The sequence below is a fragment of the Lathyrus oleraceus genome, chromosome 3 (genome assembly GCF_024323335.1).
Source record: "Lathyrus oleraceus cultivar Zhongwan6 chromosome 3, CAAS_Psat_ZW6_1.0, whole genome shotgun sequence".
NCBI classification, from domain to species: Eukaryota; Viridiplantae; Streptophyta; class Magnoliopsida; order Fabales; family Fabaceae; genus Lathyrus; species Lathyrus oleraceus.
The window spans coordinates 87,655,262-87,674,058 of record NC_066581.1 but is presented as its reverse complement, the minus strand read 5'-3'; the positions used below and the strand labels follow the sequence as shown (position 1 = coordinate 87,674,058).

The 18,797-nt window shown below is 37.9% G+C and overlaps 1 protein-coding gene and 1 pseudogene across 1 annotated transcript; both read right to left on the bottom strand.

The window, feature by feature from the left end:
- Positions 1-927: 927 nt before the first annotated feature.
- LOC127133760 (uncharacterized) lies at positions 928-1,027 on the bottom strand (annotated as a pseudogene).
- Positions 1,028-17,115: 16,088 nt separating this feature from the next.
- Positions 17,116-17,679, bottom strand: LOC127129830 (uncharacterized). Its single transcript, XM_051058949.1, has one exon. The coding sequence runs from the start codon at positions 17,677-17,679 to the stop codon at positions 17,116-17,118; it is 564 nt and encodes a 187-aa protein (XP_050914906.1).
- Between the last annotated feature and the right edge of the window lie 1,118 nt (positions 17,680-18,797).

Genomic DNA, 18,797 nt, shown 5'->3' with positions numbered 1-18,797 from the left:
ACCAAGAAACCGACAAAGACTTGATTCCCTAGTTTTGACGAACTACATACCGATATCCGTTTTATTAATATTTAATCTAGATCTTAGTTTAGCTCTTAGTTTTTCCCCCAAACAATCAAACATTTTTCACCTTAGATTTACGTAGTAACCTTAGATAACGGTATATCGATTCATAAGTCCCTGTGGGATCGATATCTTTTAAAACTACGTGATAGAACTGTGCACTTGCAGTTTGTATCCCATTCTCGACTCACACAGTCGAGCGATCAAGTTTTTGGCGCCGTTGCCGGGGACTTTTATTTAATCGATATCGTAACTCTTCCGTTACGCTGTAGAGACTAAGGTTTCTTTTTCTTCTATTCTTTCTTTCGTTGATTTGTATGCCACGCACTCGCTCACAAGGCGAACTGCTCTATTTACGAATCAACGATATCGAACTATATCTCCGAGTCTTACGACGAATTCGGGAATATCGTGCTGCAAACAATCTCCCTCCTGTAGAACTTCCTGATTTCAAAAACCTTTTTCCTTCGATACCCGAGATGGCAGAACCAGCTCGTGCTCTTAGAGATTACGCCGCTCCATCGCAAGATGAGCCGCATTCAAGTATTGCTCCGCCCGCAATCGAAGCAAACAACTTCGAACTTAAACCTTCGCTGTTGCAGGCTGTGCAACAGAACCAATTCTCTGGAAATCCTACCGAGGATCCAAACCTTCATTTATCCGTATTTGTTCAATACGCTGATACTGTTAAAGCTAATGGTGTCACTTCAGAGGCAATTCGACTTCGTCTTTTTCCTTTCTCATTAAGAGATAGCGCTAGAAGATGGCTTCAATCTCTTCCTTCCAACTCAGTCACCACCTGGAACAAGTTGAAGAAAGTTTTTCTTGCCCGATATTTTCCGCCAAGCAAAACAGCTATGTTAAGAGCCCAGATAAACGGATTTAAACAGAAAGACAACGAGTCTCTTTTCGAAGCATGGGAAAGATACAAAGACATGATGAGACTTTGCCCACACCATGGTTTGGAAGACTGGTTAGTAATTCATACATTTTATAATGGTCTCTTATACAACACAAGGTTAACAATAGACGCTGCTGCAGGTGGTGCACTAATGAACAAACCTTATGCTGATGCTTACCAGCTTATCGAGAGCATGGCCCAAAACCACTATCAGTGGGGAACCGAACGAACAACGGTGGAAAAACCTCAAACAAAAACTGGCATGTACGAGATAAGTAACCTTGATCACGTTAATGCAAAAGTGGATGCTTTGGTCCAGAAAATTGAAAGTTTAAACGTATCACCTCCAGCCGCCGTGGTTGCTATAACTCAGAATTGCGAGGTCTGTGGAATCCAAGGTCACACTCCTGCGGAATGTCAACTCTTGACTGGAATCCAAGCAGAGCAAGTAAACTATGCTCAAGGAAGCCCCTATTCGAATACCTATAACTCAAATTGGAAGAACCATCCAAACTTTTCATATAAGAGTAATAATGCTTTATACGCACCTGGACAGTCTCCAAATCAAGCCCCATCTATACCACCGGGATATCAGAAACCGAATCCATCCATGCCTAACAATAATACCCCTAGAAAATCCAACCTAGAAATCATGATGGAAAACTTTATAGCTTCCCAACAACAAACCAATAAAGATTTCTTAAACCAGAACATACATACTGGCGAACAACTTAAACAACTAGCAAGCAAAGTAGATGCCTTGGCTACCCATAACAAAATGCTGGAAACACAAATATCTCAAGTAGCTCAACAACAAGCACCTACTGCTGCACCAACTGGTACATTCCCTGGACAACCCCAACCTAATCCGAGAAGCCAAGCTCATGCAATTATATTAAGAAGTGGAACGGAAGTGGAAGGACCGTCTGATCCAAGGATAGAAAACCAAAACCCTAAGAAATCAAATGAGGAAAGTGAACCTAAGGAAAAGGAAGAGAGTAATAAGGAAACCCTAGAAAAGAAGGAACCTTATGTACCTCCACCACCTTACAAACCACCTATACCTTACCCTCAAAGGCTTGTTAAAACCAAAGATGCGAGCCAATTTAGAAAATTTGTTGATCTCCTTAAACAGTTAAACGTTACAATTCCGTTTACCGAAGCTATTACGCAGATGCCCTCATATGCTAAATTCTTAAAAGAAATTCTTTCTAATAAGAGGAAACTTGAGGATAGCGAAACCGTTACACTCCCTGCCGAATGTAGCGCAATAATCCAAAACATGCCTCCTAAACTCAAGGATCCGGGTAGTTTCTCTATACCCTGTCACATAGGAAAATTTGTCATCGACAAAGCTTTATGCGATTTAGGAGCCGGAATTAGCGTTATGCCTTTATCCATATGTAAGAAACTGGAAATGGGAGAATTAAGACCAACCAAAATGTCTGTGCAACTGGCAGATCGTTCCATCAAATATCCTGTAGGAATCCTTGAAAACGTTCCCGTACGCATAGGTCAATTCTACATTCCAACTGATTTTACAATTATGGACATTAGAGAAGATGATATTACACCCATTATACTGGGAAGACCGTTCTTAGCAACTGTCGGTGCAATCATAGACGTAAAACGAGGACGACTCACCTTCGAAGTAGGTGAATTGAAAATTGAGTTCATTCTTTCCAAATTCTTGAAAGCACCTGCAATAGAAGATACATGTTACTTCATGGATATCATCGATGAATGCATAAAAGAAGCAGAGTTAGGAAAAGACAAATCATCAGACTATCTTTTAGAGGACAAATCTAACCAATGCTTAGCAATAACACCGGACCCTACGCAATGTCTTAACAAACCAACCCCTGATCTGAAAACACTTCCCAAAAATCTGAGATATGAATTCCTAGACTTAGAACTTGAGCGACCTGTGATAGTTAATGCAGACCTAGGAAGACTCGAAACAGAAAAACTCCTACATATCTTAAGAAAGTACCCCACCGCACTAGGATACCACATCACCGATCTTAAAGGAATAAGCCCTTCTATTTGTATGCACCGAGTGAGTGAGGTAGTAAAGAAAGAAATAACCAAGTTATTGGAAGCAGGTATTATATATCCTATATCTGATAGCAAATGGGTCAGTCCTGTACACGTTGTACCAAAGAAAGGAGGCATAACCGTTATTGAAAACGAAAAAGGAGAAACTATAACTAAACGAATCGAATCGGGATGGAGAATGTGCATTGACTATAGGAAACTAAACAAAGCAACCCGAAAAGATCATTTCCCTTTACCATTCATTGACCAAATGTTAGAACGATTAGCAAAACATTCACATTTCTGTTATCTAGACGGTTATTCAGGCTTCTTTCAAATACCAATTCACCCTGATGACCAAGAAAGGACAACGTTCACATGCCCTTTTGGTACCTTCGCTTATAGACGAATGCCGTTTGGTCTGTGTAATGCCCCTGCAACTTTTCAAAGATGCATGATGGCAATTTTCGCCGACTTTCTCGAAAACATCATGGAAGTATTTATGGATGACTTTTCTGTATACGGACAAAGTTTCGAAGAATGCCTTGAAAACCTGGAAAGAGTTCTTGAGCGATGTGTAAAAGTAAACTTAGTACTTAACTGGGAGAAGTGCCACTTTATGGTACAAGAAGGAATTGTTTTAGGACACATCATCTCGAACAGAGGAATTGAAGTAGACAAAGCCAAAATAGAGGTAATCGAAAATCTTCAACCCCCAAGAACCGTGAGAGAAGTACGAAGCTTTTTAGGACACGCCGGTTTTTACCGACGATTCATCAAAGACTTCTCTAAGATAACTAAACCTCTAACCGGACTATTGATGAAAGATGCTGAATTCATATTCGACGATAATTGTTTAAAAGCATTTCAAACTCTTAAACAAGCATTGATCTCCGCACCCATTATGCAGACACCAGACTGGAATGAACCATTCGAAATAATGTGCGATGCCAGTGATTATGCTGTAGGTGCTGTTGTAGGACAAAGAAAGGATAAAAAGCTTCACGTTATATATTACGCAAGCAGAACCCTGGATGAAGCGCAAATGAATTACGCCACTACCGAGAAAGAACTCCTAGCAGTGGTATTCGCGCTAGATAAATTTCGTTCTTACTTGGTCGGAGCCAAAATAATAGTCTACACTGATCACGCTGCTATCAGGTACCTTTTAACAAAAAAGGATGCTAAACCTAGACTCCTAAGATGGATCTTATTGCTACAAGAATTCGACTTAGAAATCAAGGACAAGAAAGGAATTGAAAACGTAGTAGCAGACCACCTCTCTAGACTTGAGAACCTTGAACCGGAAAGAACATCAATTAATGATGATTTCTCGTATGACAAACTTATAGCTACTTTGGAAGAGAACAACTCCGACGTGCAAGTAGAAACCACCTTAGCTATATCTGTCACACCATGGTACGCTGATCTAGTCAATTATTTAGCTGCCGGAATAGTTCCACCTACTTTATCTTACCAGCAGAAGAAACGATTCTTCTACGACATAAAACACTATTACTGGGATGATCCCTTACTTTTCAAAAGAGGCCCCGATGGTATTTTCCGTCGATGTATACCCGAAGAAGAGGTAGAAAATATAATCCAACACTGTCACTCCGCGCCTTATGGTGGACACACAAGTACATCCAAGACCTGCTCTAAAATCCTACAAGCTGGCTTTTATTGGCCAACTATATGGAAGGACGTACATGCGGTTATTAAGGAATGTGACAGATGTCAACGCACGGGGAACATATCTAGACGTGACGAAATGCCGCAAAAAGGTATTTTGGAAGTAGAGATTTTTGACGTGTGGGGGATAGACTTCATGGGACCTTTCCCATCCTCTTTCGGTAACAAATACATACTCGTGGTAGTTGACTACGTATCAAAGTGGATCGAAGCTATAGCTTCTCCAACAAATGACACCCGAGTAGTAACTAGACTCTTCAAAAATATAATATTTCCGAGATTTGGCACCCCAAGAATAGTAGTCAGTGATGGTGGATCACACTTTATATCCAAGGTACTCGAAAAACTACTACTTAAATATGGAGTGAGACATAGGATAGCGACACCTTACCACCCTCAAACCAGTGGACAAGTGGAAGTATCTAACAGAGAAATCAAGCAAATACTAGAAAAAACGGTAGCCACTTCAAGGAAAGATTGGTCATTGAAATTACCAGAGGCTTTGTGGGCATACCGAACTGCTTATAAAACCCCCATAGGAACGACCCCATTTAAGCTCATTTATGGAAAATCCTGTCACCTCCCGGTAGAATTAGAACATAAAGCCTATTGGGCTATTAGAAATCTAAATTTGAACTATAAGGCCGCCGGCGAAAAGAGAATCCTTGACATAAACGAATTAGAGGAACTCAGAAGAGACGCCTATGAAAATGCCAGAATCTATAAAGAAAGAACAAAACAATGGCATGACAAGCGTATATCAAGGAAAATCTTCAAGCAAGGCGACGCAGTACTTTTATTTAACTCTAGACTAAAGTTATTCCCGGGAAAACTATGATCCAGATGGTCAGGGCCTTTTCATATCACTAGAGTCTTTCCCAGTGGAGCGGTAGAAATAAAAGGACAATCTACAGAACCGTTCACCGTAAACGGGCAACGTCTGAAACACTATCACTATGCGGAAACCAACGAGGATTCGCAAATCCTACACTTAGACGAAACGCCCCCAGGACCTATAGATTATACTTAACAGTTTCTTTGTCGAGCTTGCGACATTTAAACAAAGCGCTTAGTGGGAGACAACCCACAAAAATTAATTTGTTATTTTATTATTCTATTATTATCATTTCCCTATTTCTTTCTTAATTATTCTTTTAATTTCTGTTTAATATTCATTCTTGATTTATTCAAAAAGAAAAAAAATAAATAATAATAATAATTTTTCCTTCTTTCGGCATTTGGCCAAATCCTGACTTAAACTCATGTTTTCTTTTCTCTAGCTAACACTAACCAGATGGGACATATTGATCGTATGGGTATCAAGTTCAGAGGAATGGCTCAGAAACAAAAGTTTGAAGAACTAGCCGCTAGAGAGATGTTACCTAGTTTATACGCTGATGATTGGGCTATGACTGCCCTTGGACTGAGACAGAGTGTCCTGTATTTGCTGAATCAGATAGGATGGGAGACATCCCCTATCCTGAGACATTTCACCACCTACCGGAGACTCACACTAGAATTTCTTAGTTCATTAATCTATCTACCCAGCCATGGAAAAGGAATTAGCAGAGGTTTTATCCAGTTCAGAATGTTCAATATGGAGTACCAATTTAATATTAGAGACTTCACCAACCTTTTGGGTTTCCCTACCTCCTTTGATACATTCACTGTAAGCCAGGAAGAACTTTTTGAGTATAGAGAGCTTGAACACTTTTGGGGTAAGCTGACTGGAAATGATGAGCCCGAAGAACATGAGTTTCTCTCTGGAAACATACATAACCCGGCTTTTCGCTATTTCCATAAGATCCTGACCCACACTTTATTTGGGGAGAAGCCAAACAGTACTTCAGTTTCACGTGATGAACTTTTCATCATATTTTGTGCTTCCCAGAACCGTCCAGTAAACGGTGCCACTTTTATGTTAGCTAATTTGGACCACCTTATCCAGGATGAGAGAGCACCCATTAGAATAGGCGGTTTGATAACCATGATAGGTAATGCCATTGGATTACGTCAGCCTATGCTTGACCTTAGCCCTTTTTGTGGCATTACTACTATGAGTATACCTTTCCTCTTCAACACTATGTTTATAGCAAACCTAGGGTCTGATGAGTTTGAGCTTACTATTGATAACCAGGTTCTCTGCCTATTCACCATGCCCGATCCTAGGACTAGTGTCCATAACCAAAGGAACTGGCTCTATAACCTGAATGAAACCCCAACTCCTGCTGGATCCACTGAATCCATCCAGGATTATGAGATTTGTAATGACTATGAGAATTATGTTGACCAGATCTCTCATGCTGAATCTGACCCTCAGACACCATCCGGCTATCATGATATTGACCCTCCTCCTCAGCCTGTTCCGACCGAAGAATCAGCCATACCTGACCTCCGGCATCATATGCCCGGAACTGATTATAACACCGCCATTGAAGCTTTGATGTCAGAACAAGACGCCCTCAGAGGAGAATTTACTAACATGAGAGACGAAGTTCTAGGATACATGAGCAGTATGACGAATCAGTTTCACGAATTGCTACATCATGTTAACTCTTTTGCTCCTCCGGCCAGAGATCGTACAGAGGGATAGAGTTTAGTTATTTTTCTAAGTTATTTAGTTTTAAGTTAGATTATTTATTAATGTTATTTGAATTCATGTTTATTTCTCTTTCATTTCATTGTTTTCCTTTCCTGTATTACATTATGATCATTTTTATTGAAGTTGTTTATTTAATTTTATTATGCAAAAGCTATTATGCTCTACTGTTGCTTCTTATGAATTATTACTATACAAAACAGATTAAGCGTGCACAATAAATTAAATTGCAGACTAAACTGATCGTAAGCAAAATAAAAATAATAAAATTCATTACCAAAGTGATTCTGTGAAACGCTACAGAAGCCTTGCCAAAAAGGGATGCGTGACGAGCGTCACACTATCCATAACGGACGGCACGCTTAGTGCCTGTTACGAGCGTCACACCCCTGTGACGAGCGTAACACTCCTCAGACTAGTGAACGTTAAGGAGCCGTTGGAGACGAACGTTACACCTTTAACTTTTTACCTTCCCCATTCATTTTTCATTTAACCACACTTAATTACTTTTCAACCACTTTTTCTTTCCACCTTCCAAATTCTTCTCCTATAAATACCCACCAAACCTTCCTTCATTTACCACAAAACAATTCTCTCCTATCAAATACATTTCTTTTTCTTTCCAAATCATCCCTTCAAAATTCATCACAATGGCGGGAAATCAGAATTTCGGAAATATCATCTTCCGATCCGTAGATGACAATTATCAGAGGGAGCAATTCGAGCGTTTCCAACAGCGAGGCGTCGTTTCCACCAGGTACCCCGATTTACCTTGTTTACAACAACTAGGCCTACTCCAAGGTATCGAATGGATGCTCCGTCAAGCCAACTTAACCTTCCTTTGCACTCATAATCAACCCACCTACCCATCCCTAACCTTAGAATTCTTAAGTTCATACGACTACACCACTCCCGCCGGTGAAGACGAATTTCTAACCGGTACGGCAACCTTCCGTATGTTTAACACCGAGTACTCTCTTACCCAAAACCAATTGAGTACCATGCTACAATTTCCCATAGAAGGTCTGCTACACCCCAGAATCCCTCCAAACTCAAACTGGAACACAGTTGGCGTTTTCGGCCTTTTTAAGAAAATTTCCGGTATAGATACCTACAACTGGGAAGAGCTCCTACTCTCCCATATACATAACCCCACTATCCGGTACTTTATCCGCATCTTGCAAAACACAGTTTTTGGAAGGCCAAACAACAGCAAGGTCAACTCAAAGGAATTATTTTTCCTCCAGTGCGTCTTCGAACCAGATACTCAGGTAAACGCCGCCTCCTTTCTCTTTCATCACATCCGCACCTTATGTGCTAGAGGCAGGCAACCTTTTATAATTGGTGGCTTAATCACCACCATCGCACTTGGCCTAAACCTAGGGGATAAACTCCAAACTTTAGAATCCCTACCTCCCCTATCTATGGATATCAGCTACTGTCGATCCAGCCGCTTGATTAAGAACAGAGTAGGCGGAGGATATTATCTTATGGTGAACAACCAGGCAGTCCCAAGCGTTGTTCTACCAAATACTGCCCTCACTGATGTCACAAACCCCGACCGCCACCTCTACGATCTAAACGCTCCCGAAACCACCGAGCCTTCACAAACAAACCCGCAAACAGATGAGTTTGAAGAAATGGAACAAGGTGATCATCCGCCTACACAACAGTCAGTCCCGCTCAACCCTTCCGGCAATACAACTGGCCCATCCTCCCAACGTCGTCGACGAAGAAGGCCTGCAACCAACGACGACATTATGGATGCTATCGATGGAATGAGGGCACAGAATGTCGAAATGCTGCAGATGATGCATCAAATGCAACAACAACAGGATGCTAGGAATGCCATAACCGACCAGCGGTTTACTGAGATGTTCAGCAGGTTCGACAACTTAGACTTACGTCAGAGATCACCAGGTCCAAGAACCAGAGGCGGAAGACAACCTTAGTTGTAGTTTCTTTTTCCTTTCCATATTGTATTTCATTTCCTTAAAACATTGGGGACAATGTTTAATTTAAGTATGGGGGGGAAAACTCGTTCTTCCTATTTCCATTTTTCAAGTATGTTATTTTCCCTTTCATTGTTATTTCCCTTTCTTTTTATGTTTAAAAAAAAAAAAAAAATTTATAATATAGAAAAATTTTAAGTTAAGTCCCGAGTGTGAAAATTTCTATTATCTATTCCCTCAATTTTCTTGAGCCATAACAAAAAAATTTTAACACACCCAATAAGTATAAAGGTTGCTTACTTTATAAATCTTGAGTGAAATCAAGACAAAAAAAAATCATTACCATAACAACGCTTTGAGAACCTCAACATGTTAGATCAGGATAAGTACCTATTATACCGATTCCTCGAACTTTTAGCTTTAGAGTAACCCCGAGTAGTTTATACAAGAAGTCAGCACCATCTTAATAGCAAACTACGTGGAGAGCCGATGAATATAAGTGAATGATCCCCAAAGTAACATAAAATATATGAATATATCAGGAAATGCACTGATTAAATTAGGTGATCCTTACCAGATCATTTAATCTAAAGGTTGCAGATCATGCAAAAACACAATATGAAAAATCCATTATGAGTTGGTTCAGTAGGTATCTGGTACTGAACTTGGTAGGGCGGACTACGGTCCGATCCCCCGCAATTTGCAATGGACTGAATAACGAAGTTATCCGACTTATGTACCAGAACTTCTAGCTAAAAGGGGATCAGAATCACTAACCGGTTACTCCACTATGTGCGCGAAAAGATAAAGGGCTTAATGTGATTTCGCTAGAATGAAAGCGGGTGAAATAAAAGTAAAGGAACTCGGATAGCTATAATGGCATTACTTGAACTGATTTGCATAAGGTAGGGTTATCTAAGTTGTAACGGTAGTTGTTGATGTCAAGATTAAACTCAAATTGCTTCTAAACAAAATCCATTTGCAACCTATTACGATTTGATGTGTGTTTTGAAACTTCGCCTGGCTAAATTTTTGAAAACGATTTCTATACTGAATTTTGCTTGAGGACAAGCAAAGATCTAAGTATGGGGGAGTTTGATAACACGAAATTATATCATATTTTAGGACTTAATTCCATTAAATTCTATGACTATTTATTTCGGTTTACTGCATTTTATGAGATATTACGTGGTATTTTCTTCCTATTTGCCTCAGGTAGTCTATTTTGAAGAACAAGTGAAAATGGAAGAAAAGGAGGTGCAAAAAGGAGAGAAAAGGAACCAAATGCCAAAGCCCAGCCCAAAGCGCACAAGTCACCAATGTTGTGCCTGTGACGGACGTCACAGGGTGCGTGACGAGCGTCACGCAAAGCAGCCTTGTGACGGACGTCACACATGGTGTGACGAGCGTCACACCGTTCCACTACTTTTTTGGCGCAAGTAACGCCCTCAGAAGACTTGAAGAAGAGACGTTGAAGAAGAGACGTTGAGGAGTTTGTGTCCGATATCCACGCCGTGCATTTAGCCACGTTGAAGAACTTGGGAAACGGAAAGCAGTTACCACCACCAATATAAATACCTACTTCAAAAACCTAAAAGGGTTCCTCGGTTTCTCCACGCTCATATTGCCGAAGCTTTGCCAATTTTCTTTTCACGCTTTTGCTTATTTTTCTTTTCCAGCAACTTAACATTGTTTATTTTATTTATTTCTTTTGCAAGTTCTACATTCTTTTTCCCTTGCAATTTACCTTTCCCTTTTTAGCATTTAGATATTTTTCGCATAATAGTTTCTACACCGGAAACTATTGTGCAACTTTTTATCGGATCTAACCTTACGTTAGATTCTAGTTTTATTTCCTTGGTTTAATTTATTGTTTAATTGAAGAATCCAAGAACAAATCCTACCGGCTTGTGGGGGAGTGTTCAAGACTATTGTATTACGCATTCAGGTTCTTTAATCATTATTTAATGTTTTGTTTTATTATTTATTCATATTGTCTGCCTGGAATGAGTCTGTTTATGCATGATATGTATGCTTGTTTATTTAGCATGTCTGGCTAATTCACCTAGGTATCGGTATGTAAAGTAAGCAGAATAAGGGATCAAGACTGAGTCGGTCTATTTAAACTTAAAATTAAAATCAATCTTTTTACGGTCTCAACTTACAGGTTTAATAACAAGATTTTTTACAAAAAGTAAAGGACATAAAGAAGTTAAAATCAATAGAGCGAGAGTTTGAGGTTTTAACTGGACAGTGTAAGTTAGGCATTAATTCTAGATCAGGGCGAGAGCAAGTTTTAGAGTTAATTAAATTCTGACCTTTTCCAAAAAGTATTTTTAAAGATTGAATGTGAGGACGAGAGTTAAGCATTTGGATTTAATTGTATAACCTAAGTCAACAGAGTGAGAGTTTGAGATAAGGGTGTTTAAAACGGTCAGTGTTTTCTTAAAAAGAGTTTCTGCAACTTTATTGCTTTCAAAATATGGTTTTTGACTTAATTATAAGTGACAGCTACATTAATATAAAATCATGGTTTATTCAACAGAGCGAGAGTTTGAGATAAAACCTTTAACCAATAAAGTTAACTGAAACGATTTATTTTAAAACCAAGAAACCGACAAAGACTTGATTCCCTAGTTTTGACGAACTACATACCGGTATCCGTTTTATTAATATTTAATCTAGATCTTAGTTTAGCTCTTAGTTTTTCCCCCAAACAATCAAACATTTTTCACCTTAGATTTACGTAGTAACCTTAGATAACGGTATATCGATTCATAAGTCCCTGTGGGATCGATATCTTTTAAAACTACGCGATAGAACTGTGCACTTGCAGTTTATATCCCATTCTCGACTCACACAGTCGAGCGATCAAATTCATAGGTGATCCAGAATAGGTCTTATAGAGATCTCGTTCTGAATATAGCACATTGTGTTTACTGCCTCTGCCCATAAGTGTTTAGCCACATTAGTCTCACTGATCATGGTTTTGTCCATTTCTTGCAAGATCCTATTCTTCCTCTCTACAACTCCATTTTGTTGTGGAGTTCTAGGGCAGGATAAATCATGGGAAATTCCATTTTCATCAAAGAGTTTTTCAAAAACTTTATTTTCAAATTCACCATCATGATCACTTATGACTTTGACAATTCTAAAGCCTTTCTCATTTTACACTTGTGAACATAAGGTAGAGAACACAAAGTGTGACTCATCCTTGTGTCTTAAGAATTTTACCCATGTCCATCGACTGTAGTCATCAATAATGACTAAACCATATTTCTTGCCATTGACAGAAGTAGTTTTCATTGGTCCAAAAAGTTCAATGTGCAAGAGTTCTAAATGCCTAGAGGTAGAAATACCATTTTTTACTTTGAAAGAAGTTTTTGAAAACTTGTCTTTCTGACATGCTTCAAAAAGATCATCTGAAGAAAACTTCAGATTCGGAAGGCCTCTGACTAAATCAAGCTTACTTAGCTGAGAAATCCTTCTCATGCTAACATGGCTCAATCGTATATGCCAGACCAATTTCTCTTTATTAACAGACATGAGACATTTTACATTCTAAATTTTAAGATCAAAAGGTCTAATTTTATAAATGTTATTCTTCCTTTTGCCATTGAAAAGAATGGAGGCATCCTTCTGGCTAACAACTTTACAAGACTTTTCATTAAAGATTATGTCATAACCATTATCACTTAATTGACTTATGGACAATAAGTTATGCATTAATCCATCAACTAATAAAACATTAGTTATAGAAGGGAGATATTTATTACCAACTGTTCCGGAGCCTATGATCTTCCCTTTTAAATCACCTCTGAGACCCACGAAGCCACCTGGCTTAAGTTCCACATCTTGGAACATATGTCTTCTTCCCGTCATGTGTCGTGAGCATCCATAGTCCAGGTATCATGAATGGTATTTCAATTGAGCTACTAAGGATGACTTCAACATATATTATCTTGTCCTTAGGTACCCATGACTTTTCCAACACCTGATTTCTTTGGTCCAAATGTAGACTCAGAGCAACCACATGTCCTTCTGGAGCCTCTTAACTTGCCTTGTCTTTTCTTCTAGAGTTTATTAACCTGTCTTGAAAGAAGAGACAGTTCATCTTTTTCTTCAGAGTCTTCTTCATAATCCTTTTCTTCTTCAGCTTGAAAGGCTTTAGTCTTTTCAGACTTTCCCAAGGGTTTTCGTGCCATGGATTTAACTTTTCTTTGAGGCTCGTCCTCTTCAAGCCCTATCTCATAACTTTTCAAAGAACTCACAAGTTCTTCAAGAGTTGTGTTGTTCAGATCCTTAGATAGTTTCAGCGCAGTTACCATATCTTGGGTAAGCTTCTGATAATTTTCTTAACATGATATGCAGTTGAGTAACCTTTGTCCAGAATCTTCAGTCATGCAACAAGAGTCTGAAACCTTGAGAACATGTTCTCAACAGTTTCATTATCTTCCATATTGAAAGCTTCATACTTTTGTATCAAGGAAAGCGTCTTGGTTTCTTTTACTTGAATGTTTCCTTCATGAGTCATCCTTAGAGAATCAAATATAGACTTTGTTGTGTCTCTATTTGTGATCTTTTCACACTCAGAGTATGATATAGCGTTTAACATGATGGTTATTGCTTTATGATGATTCTTGTAATCTTTCTTTTTCTGATCAGTCATCATTCTTCTTTCCACCTAGTTACCAATGTCATCTACAGGATGAATGTAACCATCAACTACCATATCCCATAGATCGATATCATGATCGAGAAAAAAAACTTTATATTCTATCTTTCTAATAGTAAAAAATTTATCCATCAAAGACTGGGTTTTTTGCACTATACTGGTTTCTTTAATTGTTATTAATGGGTGCAACTAGTGGAGGAATTCCTGCCATAGTGTTTCACAAGTCCGGATCTTTATCTGACACAGTGAAGTGTTTGATACGCAATTAACACCAGAATCGGAGCTCTAATTCTAATTGAAGGTAATAGAAACACAAGAAAGGGAGGTTGAATTGGGTTTCAATAAATAAAACTTTTGTAACCCAAAGATACAAACAGAAAACTAAGAACAAAAATAATGAACACAATTATTTTTATCTTGGTTAGCTGTTACCAAAGCTACCTTAAGTTCACTCGCCAAGGTGATTTCTCCTTATCACAAGAACTTAATCCACTATAATCAAATCTTGATTACAACATAAAGACCAACTGTCAATGTCTTATTGAGTAATTCTGACTAAATCCCAATCACTCAAGGAAATATAATCACAAAGACTAAGATACAAAGTGTGTTTACAAAATGCTTCTAAGAAAGAATAATACACAAATGAATTTATATCTAGTATCTGCACACTAGGTTTAGAATTTGATGACACCACATGTCATTCAATCAGAGTCAGAATTTATATCTAGTATCTGCACACTAAATAAAAGCATTAAGGTACAAAATTGTTCTCTAAGAGTTTATGTATTGTTATCATCAAAATGTATGGCTAGATGCAGAACAAAATCTTGTTCTTATAGATACCTTGAAGGGTGCAATAATACCTCGTAGGATACAATGTTACGTCATTGGGCAAAATGATACATCATAGGGCCAATATTACTTTATGTCACAATTTGAATAAACTTCAAGAGATTAGATGTAATTAATAAATAATGTGCCTATTTTTGCTTATTCACTTTTTCATCAACATCTATTCTCCTCTTCTCGCCCATATTTTGTTTCTTCTATATGACAGGCTTAATGTTGGTAATTATGGATATGCGGTGAAAAATAATATCTACATCTATCGATGACATATCAAAAGGGTTCTAGGAGAAAAGGTCCACATTTTGCTGTAGTAGACGAATTAACTCTCCTATTTAGTTTATGTTATAGAGGGCCCCTATTTTTTGGTTTGAAAGCTTTGTGGCCCGATTTGGACCTCTTTAAGATCTTTAATGGGGACTAGCTTATCTCTAAATATACTATTCTCTTAGATTTCTATCCACAAAGTTGGCGATGTGGGTGCTTGGTATTGGTGGCGGGTTGTCAGTCCTTACTTCCTTCTTTATTCTAAGACTATCTTGAAAACATTTCCTGACTATCTTCTAATCTCCTTTTATGACCCCCTACATGTATTTGGTATAAAGGATATATTACAGTGAGGTAAAGTAGGGATATAGTCGGTTTTAGAACATTAAATGTCGGGTGTCTAGTGATTATATTATATGATGAAAGGGTGTTTATAAAGAGGTATCTAACTTTTATGGTTTTTGCATTGTCACCCACTCCAAAATTTGTCTCGGTGGATATGTATCCCTGACATGTGTCTACTTGTCTAAGAACCCTATTATGGAGCCTTTAAAGGACTGAAGATATTCATATTGTACTCATATTGGTGAATCCTCTCGTTATGGTGTTTAGGGTATGAAGAACATGTCCCCCTTTATTTTTAATTCTTCCTTCTAGTTTTTTTGTCCCTTTTAGTTCTATGGGGTCTTGGTCCTGTCATGGGCAAAGACGGTTAAGTTATTGTTCTAGATCTATCCGGAGTGCCTTGAAGTACCTTTTGAGGCGTCTTTCTTGAATGAGGTCGTTTATCTCCTTCTTTAATTTATGACAGTCATATGAGTGGCATCCCATTACCTTATGATACTTACCATATTTGTTGGATTTGTTTCTCATAACCTCTCATCTTAGGGCTAGAGGGTTCAAGAATGACCCTCATATGATAGACTTATCGTCGGGTTTGTCCTCGCCTTGGATTCAATGGCATGTAGTTCTTCACATGCCTCATAAGTGGTGGTTTGAAGGATTCTCTATTTTTTATTTGTTATGGATAACTGTTCTTGTTCTTGGGCTGGCTGGAGGAGTTTAACCCACCATTACTTCTTTATTTGGCATCTCCGACCCTTTTTCATGTGTTACTCTCGCCGCCTTTGACATAACACTCTGCTCTCGTCATTATCTCCTCCATTGAATCGACAGATTTTTGGAAAAGAGATTCATTGAAGTGTCCGTCAACCTTTTAACTCATCATATAAAGCTATTACAAACATCTCTTAGTTAAGATTTATCACTTTGACAATTGCTTCGTTGAAATATGCTAAGTATTCATGCAAGAACTTAAAGTTTTCATGTGGCACGTTAAAAAGATTTATGCCGGATCTCATAATGTTTACGAGGATCCTAAACCCTAAACATGTTAAGTATTAATGCAAAAGATTTATGGTGGATCTCACGATGTTTACGAGAATCCTAAACCCTAAACATGTTAAGTATTCATAGAAGTACTCAAAGTGCTTATGCTTCACGTTAGAGAGACTTGTGGTAGACATCTTAAGATGTTTACCGTGCGAGAGAATGGATGGATTAGTTTCTTGAAAAGATCATAGTAACTGTCCACGAAGAATCTAAGAAAATTCATGTATCAACCTAAAGTATGGTTTTGGAGAAGAGTTTGTATTTCAACGAGTTTGTTGCATCTATAATCTCCATTTGCGTGTTGAAGACGATGACATGTCCATTGCACCTATAATCTTCATCTGCGTTCTTGAGGTTTGCCTTTCCCATCAAAACACCATCAATTGTTTTATAATACATTCTTTTTATATATAAATAAACTTTCGTTTGCTTTAACGTACAATTCAATAATTACAAACAATAAAAAAATTTAAAAATTCTCTCTTGTACCACCACACACACACACCAATCGAGGATCATAGCGCATTGAAAAGAGACACGGGACCCAAATAAAAAAAACAAGTCACAAATGCACAGTCCTCAACAGTAAGAATAGTAATTAAAAACCACAAAAAGTTTCATTTCCAAATAGTACAAACAAATAACCAATCAATTCAAAAACCACTGTTGACTTGACTCTTTTGTCTCCTCATTCATCAACCGATGTTTGTTTCAATTCAATCAATTGAACTTGAAATTTTCCAGAAACAATTTCTGTTCTTGGTGCCGATTCTGTTTCTCTCCTCGAAGAACTTCTCCAAAATCCAGCACTGTAAAATCTCTCCCACATCTCTTTCTCAAGAGCCATAGCATTTTCATCATTGTTGTTTTGAAACGAACCATCATGAAGTCGTTTTATATCTGAAGCGTCGTTTATACACATGGGGTAAATACGAGGTACACCGTTAACGTCGTCGCAACCACCGCAAGAACAGTTAAGGCGTTTCGGTTGTAACAACCCTTCTTTCATAATTCTCCGCCGCCGTCTCTTTCTTAGAATTCTCCGGCAAATACCCGCCGGGAGTTTGTAAACTGCTAACAGAAAAATATTCGCTAAACTGCATGGAAAACAGCAGCATACGGCCAAGCACTCCGCCGCGGTGCTTCCGACTACTTCGCCGACCATGTTGGCTGTTTTCGTTGATTGGCTCTGGAGCAACGGTTGTCGGCGATGTGCCGACGCCGCTTGCCGGAGAACTATCTTGTTCGACATTTTTTGACGGGGTTGAAAAAAGATTGAATTTTTACGCGATTCTTGATGTGGGTTTTCTTTATTTGTTGAAGAATTCGTTAACGGAGAAATGGGTGGGTGTGGATCCTCAATTCGAGATGAAATGAGGTTGAGAATTGAAGAACAGAGAAAAAAAGATCCACACCCTTATTATCGGTGAACGTTAAAGCGAAACGTTGAGTTTCTTTCTCATGGTAGAGAGAAAGAGAAAAGAAAAAAAAAAGAATAAAAAGAATGATTGAAATTGTTTGTTGAGATTCAAAGAGTGTTAAAAAGAAGGAAGAAAGAGGGTTAGAGAGAATGAGGTGGTGGAATGGAAGCCAATAAAGATGAAGAAGAATTGGGGTGGCGTCCTACAAAAGTGGGACAACAGAGTAAGATAGAGGCGTGAGAAATGGAAGGAAGTATGTATTTTTTTGAGTTGGGAATGAGTGGAAATTTGGTGTGATGTGAAGGGCATTACTTGATTTTGTTTCTTTTTTCTAGTTCTTCTCTCACCTACGTAATTAGGTTATTATAGGCTATTTATTGTTAAGTTTGTTTTTTTAGATTAAGATACTACGTGGTGTGATTGAATGAAGAGGGGAAAATAGAAAAGATTAAAGAATAGGTTATGTAGTACAAGTGGACTTTGGGTTGGGATAAGCTATCAAGAAATAGAACATCGTTATCTTGTGCAATTCCACGTCTATCTTGCCACCGGTTTGGGCCCGGAGTTAAGTTTTATAACACATTTGTTTATTTTTAAATTTGATTTAGTATGAATTACCAAAAAAAAATTGATTTAGTATGATGTTTTTATATAGAAAAAATCAACTCTTTCTTATCTATTGATATATTCTAGCTATTAACTTGACTTTTATGTTATTGCCATGACTTTTATGTTATTACCGTTTTAAGTATAATTTATAAGTTGTTTAAAAAGTAAATAGATGATAAATATTATATAAATTATTTAAAAAATAACAGTAAAAAATATATTGAAAAATATGATAATGGATCATACACAAATTAATATAATATTTAGAGAAAAAAATTAATGTTAACTGATCAATCGAATTAAATCTAATCGAATTAAATTGGTTAGTTTTGTTTGATTT

Coding starts and splice junctions, on each gene's coding strand:
- LOC127129830 (XM_051058949.1), bottom strand. CDS start 17,679: ATGTCGAACAAGATAGTTCTCCGGCAAGCGGCGTCGGCACATCGCCGA.